Here is a 7,500-nt window from a genome sequence, read left to right on the forward strand (position 1 = left end):
GCGGAGTCACTTTGTTTGTTTGTGAAATATTAATCAGTAGTTTTATTCTGTTTTTCCAGTGGATCCTCAGTCGCTTCCTTCCTCTCTCGTTTATTCCCAGATCGTGTGGAGAATGAGTGCGTTACATAAAACTAAATTAATTAGCAATGTAACATTTCTTAATGTCGTAAATATCAGTTATTTGATGCAGATGAATTAAATGATCATCATCATTTTGTGGATTATTTGGCTGTAATCTGTCTTCTTTATTTTTAAAGACCTCCATGTATCACAGTAATAAACTGCCCATCAAATCTCACATTATTTATGAAACTAATATTATCACAGGTATACACAGATGATGATGAATGCTCAAAGCATTTATTCTTATTTTATATCTTATTTATTCCATTTTATATTTTATTTATTTTACATTATATATATATAGTCTTATTTTATATTTTATTTATAACTCTTATATTTTATTTATTCTATTTTACATTATATATATGTGTGTATGTGTGTGTATGTATGTATATATATATATATATATATATATATATATATATATTCTTATTTTATTTATACTTCTTTTGTAATTTATTTATATTAACCTATGTTATTTATTCTATTTCACAATTTATAAAAAAAAATCGTATTTTATTTATATTAGCTCTTATTTCACATCTTAATCTATTTAGCATTTTATTTACATTTAGTCTTATTTTATGTTATATTTGAGGTTATATATTTTTCAGGAAGTGTGTTTAAAGCATTACCAAGTTTGATTTATAATCAGTTCTCATACGAGACAATCCGCTCACAGATGCAGTGCTTTGAAAAGCCGTGGATTGTTCACTGTAACACATTTATGCAGTGAAAAAGAGACACACGAGATCAGCCACTCACACCAGAGAGAGAGAGAGAGAGAGAGAGAGAGTGTGTGTGTGTGTGTGTGTCAGGGGCCTTTTAGAGCCCAGAAGAATGAGATGGATAGATGGATCCACCTCTTTACCTCCTTCGTTTCTCTCTAGGGTGGGTTTCTCTTGCATTAATAAACGCAAATGTTGACATTTGTAGAATGAAGGAGTGGAGCGGCTGTTCTCTCTCAAACCCTTGCCGGTGACCGAGGTGACTTTCCCAATTAAAGCCGAGCGATGGAGACATAAATACAGAAACACACTAAGAAGGTGTCAGAGCGCTCTTTCCCCCACTGAGAGACGGATTGTGCTTTTCTCTGGGAAAGTTGGGTAGAAACACACACACGGTTGGTTTTGTCACTGTGTTGGGACACAGGTGAAAAAAGGATGAATGTCACCATGGCTATTTATGGAAAATAATGTTTCTGAAGTATGCAGTATGCATATTGTGTGCACTTTGCACATTTCCTGTATGCGTTTTCTATATGGCCAGTTTAAATGTGCACATTTTCAGTATACAGATTTTCAGTATGCACATTTTATGAATGCGCATTTCCAGTATGTATTTTCAGTATGCAATTTCTATGTGCACATTTTCAGTGTGCATTTTCAGTATGCATTTTCAGTGTGCATTTTCAGTATGCACTTTCCAGTATGCACATTTTCAGTGTGCATTTTCTGTATGCACATTTTCAGTATGCACATTTTCAGTGTGCTAATTTCCAGTATGCACATTTTCAGTGTGCCAATTTCCAGTATGCATATTTTCAGTATGCACATTTTCAGTGTGCATTTTCAGTATGCATTTTCAGTGTGCATTTTCAGTGTACATTTTCAGTATGCACTTTCCAGTATGCACATTTTCAGTATGTGCATTTTCTGTATGCACATTTTCAGTATGCATTTTCAGTGTGCATTTTCAGTACGCACATTTTCTGTGTGCTAATTTCCAGTATGCACATTTACAGTATGTGTATTTTCAGTATGCGCATTTTCAGTGTGCATTTTAAGTATGCACATTTTCAGTGTGCATTTTCAGTGTGCATTTGCAGTATGCATTTTCAGTGTGCATTTTCAGTATGCACATTTTCAGTGTGCATTTTCAGTATGCACATTTTCAGTATGCACATTTTCAGTATGCATTTTCAGTGTGCATTTTCAGTATGCATTTTCAGTATGCACATTTTCAGTGTGCATTTTCAATATGCATTTTCTATGTGCACATTTTCAGTATGCATTTTCATCATGCATATTTTCAGTGCACATTTTCAGTATACAGTTTCTATGTGCACATTTCTTGTGTGCGCTTTTCAGTATGCATCAATACCCAGATGACCTACTACTGCATGTTTGCCAACATATGCAGTTTACAACAGATCACACGATGTGAGAGACTGTATCCCACAGTGCAATGCACTTGATGTGTGTCCTTCCATTTCCATTGTGACAAACAAACGAAGTAATATCAGCTACAATTCTAAAATCAGTTTTAGACTCATTGTTTAATCAGATTGCCAAACGTGAAGGCTTTTTTTTTTTTGCACTAAATTAAACACTTTTTTTGCAGTAATTATTTTTATTCCAAAGGTGATAATTTGTCTCTCACTGAATTAAACATCTGTAAAATGCCTGTTGCATATTTCGACTTCATTTAACATTGCAAACTGCATTCAGTTGCATGCTTCTTTTTTTAAGTTGTGGGCGTTTCAATCATAACTTGAAATGAAACATATTAACAAGTTCACCCTTACATATAATCGGATATAGTAAAAAGTATGCATTTTTTGTTGATAAAACATAATTTTAGTTGTACAGAATAAATATTGTGAATGCTTGTGTTTTATTAGTCATTGTTAAACATGCACATAATGAGGTCATGTGGTACAGCGGGTATATTGCATTGAAATGTTCATCATGGAATAATGCCAACTATTTTCAGTGTATACTGTGCAGTTTGTAGTATACTACTGCTCCATCCTGAACACAGTCGACTTCAGCTATTGTGCAGCTGGTGAGGCTCTGTCTTCTTCCCACGTGATTGGCCGGATGATAATCATGTGATATTGTGTTAACGAGGCTTGGGAAACATGAGCCTGTTCATCTCCCCTCAATTAGAGGCATTGTGCTGTTCGTTCAGATGCTAATCCAATCAGATTCATGAATGAGGATGTTCTTTTTAAAACAAACAATATCTCCATAAATAGCATTAAATATACACCTGGTAAAATCATGTTTTTATGGATGATATATTTTGATTGCAGGTCATAATGAGCATGAGTTCACATCACACCCACAGACCTCCGAGGATGTAACCCAGTTTAAGACGTTTAATGTGTTTAGCTCATGCAAACATAAGCCATGGTTGTGTATCATGTGATTGTGTTTGACCTAATCACACCATCAAAACAGGATGTGCCTTCTTCTTTTTACCCATCTGGCATTTACATGCTTATTCAATGTCATAGATCAAGGTCGAATCACTGGTTTTTACTTTTGTTTTGATTTTTGCAAATTGAAACGGTTGCATTATTCCTGTTTCGTATGTGTTTCATATGTATGATTAATATGCTGATGCTGATTCACAAATCTTAAAGAGGCCACATTATGCCCTTTTATATAGTCCTGATGTTGTTTGTCCTCTACTAGAACATGTTTTCCTGCTTGAATGTTGATTATTTTTCCCATATTCTCCATTGTTGCGGCTCCTCTCTTCCCAGTCTGTCAGTAACACTCTGTTTACTTCCTGTCTCTATGAAGCCCCTCCTTCTGAAAAGCACACTGTGCTCTGATTGGTCGGCTGGAGCAGTGTGTTGTGATTGGTCGAGCGCTTCGAGTGTGTTTGGGAAATGTCCCGCTCTTACCATAACCGCCAGTTTAACACACTACTAACTAACTCAACCAGGCCCCGCCCCTTTATTCTGTGTATGAATTATTATAATGAGGAATATTGTGACGTTCGTTCCCGGAAGAAACTCAAGACTACAATGGAGGCGTTTCAGGAGTTCAGAAACACTGACATGTGAAAATCTGCAATGCAACTCGATCATCTAAACGAATATGATTAGATAATCGAGTAAATATTCAACCCGATCCTCTAATCAAGTTCGTTTGATTATACCTAGAAAAAGAACTGTCTATGGCCGCTCTGCTTTTAGTTTCGCTGCTCCAAATGATTGGATTGTGCTACAAAAGTCATTGAAATTGGAGTCATTTATTTCAATCTCTGCATTAAAAACACTATTAGGGAGTGCACAGCACCAGAGAGTAATCTTGACGGCACTCGCAAGAAAATGGATAAGTAGATACATAATCAAATTCACAAATATTACACCATTTAAACATCATTAAAAACACACAGGCTACTGAGTTACTAAAACAATCTTTGTCAAATAATACACTTGTTTGTTCACAGTTTGAACGTTCTTGTTTCCATTTGTTTAATTTCAAGATCTGAGGTGAATTGTCCATTGTTGCTTTTACAGCTACAAAGCTGGAGCACTAAATGATATTCAGAGTCACATTACACGCTTTTAACATTAAATAAAGCACATAAACAGTCCCTGAGATTATCATCACCACACTTTGTGTTTGTTGTTCCAGCGCGACGTCACAGAAAAATAGAAACTGTTTCTAAAAATAGAGTCTGTCTGTAGCTACCCAACCCTAGCAACGACGATGCTAGCAAAGCAAAGCCAGTCCTTCACTAGCCTATAGTGCGTTGGTCTCTTTTTTATTACTTATTTCTTATTTCAGAATTTAATCCTTACAGTTTTCTCCAAGGAACTTAGCTCCTTCCTTAGGCACTGGATGAGGTCTGCTCACTCTGCTGGAGAATGACTCTAGGGGCAGCGTGCATCGAACACGTGTTCCACAACAACAACAACACTAGGCTGCCCACAGATGCGCCCGCCTAATAATCGGCTTGATATACTTGGATATTGGCCGATGCCAATTATGTTAAAAATTGCAAAAAATCGGCCGATTAATCGGTCGACCTCTAGTGTATCTTCTGCATGTTGTGTGTTACAGTAATTTGACTGGTGGTGTGTGTTCTTCCTGCAGTGTGTGTGCGTGCGCTGGAAGTGACGGTGAGCCAGAGCAGTGTCCAGGTGGCCCGAGGTCAGGCCGCCGTCTTGCCCTGTACCTTCTCCACGAGCGCTGCGCTCAATAATCTCTACATCATATGGATGGTCACGCCACTGGCCAACGCCAACCAGCCAGAGCAGGTGAAGAACTACAACACACACACACTGACACACTGACCTGAACAACACTCGCATGCATTTAAAGGGTTGGTATAATGCGCTTTTCACAAGATGTAAAATAAGTCTCTGATGTCCCCAGAGTGTGTGTGTGAAGTTTTAGCTCAAAACACCCCACAGATATTTTTATATAGCATGTTAAAATTGTCACTTTTTGAGGGTGAGCAAAAACATCGTTTTTGTGCGTGTTCCTTTAAATGCAAATGAGCCGCTGCTCCCGGCACAGGGGGCGGAGCTTCAAGAGCTTGTGTCCTTTTACCTCACACACACACATGCACTGAAAATTTCAAAAACTTTTAGCCTTTTATGTTCAACCCGGAGTCAGACAATGATGGAGAGACTCAAGAAGAAGTGACAACATGTAGAAGCAACAGGACATTTCTGAACGGTTAGTTGATGAATTAATGAAGCTTATGTGTAGTTATCTTCTAGTCATTGATTAGCATATTCTGTCTTGATAATCTATAAATCATGTTCGGGGGCGGGGTTTATGTAAATTCTAGGGTTGGTGATGTCACTAACCCGGGAGGAATGTGGTGTAGTCTCTACCAGCCGTTTGTTGTAGTCCTTAAAAAGCCATTTCTGTAAAAGCAAATATCTCCCTTTGCTTTGAACTTAGAGCATTGTAACTTTGCAGATGTTGTTTATGCTCAAACAGCAACATTACACACTAACTAAAGTTAGAAAAGTCAAATCATAAGCGGGAAACCATTTAGAAGAGTGCTTGATTATATCCATAAGGAGGATTAACCTTCACAGCGCATTCACAAAGTGCACACAACTTTTGCATTCCCGGGTAAGCTTCATAACGTCATATTTGACTAAAACCATATTATATTAATAACTTCTTAGCATTAGCAACGTATGAATGTGCAAACATTTAAATGTCTTAAAAGTGACCATGTTTTTACTGGATTAAACAGCATTTAGTTACAAAATCTATACATGCAAAGTCTCTACATACTTATAATTTTTTTTACTTAACACAATATTATTCTAGATTGTTTTCAAACAAAATACATACATTTTACTTGCATAAACTGAAAGATCATTTTTTCATGCTGCAATGTGTGATAAGTCCCAAAAGTGTGTGATATATGGGAAAGAGGCTAAATATATTTTACAAAAGTATTTGAGACTAATCTACTGTAACTCTATAGATAAGTCATAAACATTTGTGTAAAGCAAGATAACAGTGACCTAGAACGCAAACCTTTTTAAAATCTGTTGTAAAAACCTGAATAAATGTGTATTTTGATAGTCTGATATTTCTTCCCCTTGTCATTAATTTTATATCTTGTTAGATTTATACTTAAAAAAAAAAAATGAGTAAGAAAGAATAAGTTCACTGAAAGCAAGTCATAATATTTAAAGCAAATTGCTTCTCAGGTAAATGTATCCTATTATCAGGACATTTAGATTTCATTTAGATATTCTTACTGGGAAACAATGCACAAATATGGATTAATTTTTTCCATTGTTTTATTGAATGCATTTTTTCCCGGGTCAAAACTGACCTGAATGCATTGGGTGGGTTAATTGGACAATGAAAAGTGAGCTATGTTATTATTGATCAGGAATATTTCTTGCAGCAAAATAATCTTTTTACACATTGGCTTGCTTGAAACTCCCCATCATGCACCTGCTCTCATCTCAATGCAACTGCAGGCGGTACAGTGTGATGCTACACAACTAGACCGCTCGGATCATAATCAATAAACATGTTTAAAGTATAGAGTATTTGATTCGTTTTGCTGATTGAGCGTTGAACACAGTATCTCACATTTCATGGTTTCCACATTTAGTACTTTTTTCCCCCTCTCAAGTCTCTCTTTGAAGACAGCATGTGACTGCCGGCTTCCTGTGGAGATTTCGCAGCGTCCCTGTGTTCATTAGCGGACTGAAGAAGCTGAAGAGAGTGTGTTGGTGATTCATTAACTTAATACATGACCGTCATCTGACTTTGTGTACGGATGCGGTTCAGCACCCTGTAAATACAGCAGGCCTTCACAAACATCCCCATGTTTACCACTGGAGGATTCATTCAGAAATGCCAAAGTAAACACATAAAAACTGCCAACCAGGGTCACGGCACCAGAAATCACCCAGAATTATTCTCACAGGGTTCGTACAAGGTGCTTAAAGTGCTTGAATTCGACTTTTTGAAATTTAAGTCTTGGAAAACCCTTGAAAACAGCCATATTTCTGAAAAGTGCTTGAATTATTGGAAGACACCAGGCTTTATTAGAAAATAGTGTTCAATTTTATTGCTAAAACCATTTTTTCACACACATCTGATATTGATATAGAGCCATTTAGCATGGCTATGAGCGTTATAT

The 7,500-nt window shown here is 36.6% G+C and overlaps 1 protein-coding gene across 3 annotated transcripts in view; it reads left to right on the forward strand.

The window, feature by feature from the left end:
* Nucleotides 1–7,500, forward strand: part of igsf11 (immunoglobulin superfamily member 11) — a 112,720-nt gene that overhangs the window by 84,827 nt on the left and 20,393 nt on the right. For all 3 annotated transcript variants that reach the window (XM_081371575.1, XM_081371574.1, XM_081371576.1), the window contains exon 2: nucleotides 4,962–5,125. In XM_081371575.1, coding sequence (XP_081227701.1) covers nucleotides 4,962–5,125 — 164 coding nt within the window. The remainder of the gene's footprint in view (nucleotides 1–4,961; nucleotides 5,126–7,500) is intronic.

Source organism: Scardinius erythrophthalmus (assembly GCF_964197995.2).
Source record: "Scardinius erythrophthalmus genome assembly, chromosome: 7".
In the NCBI taxonomy this organism is placed as follows: Eukaryota; Metazoa; Chordata; class Actinopteri; order Cypriniformes; family Leuciscidae; genus Scardinius; species Scardinius erythrophthalmus.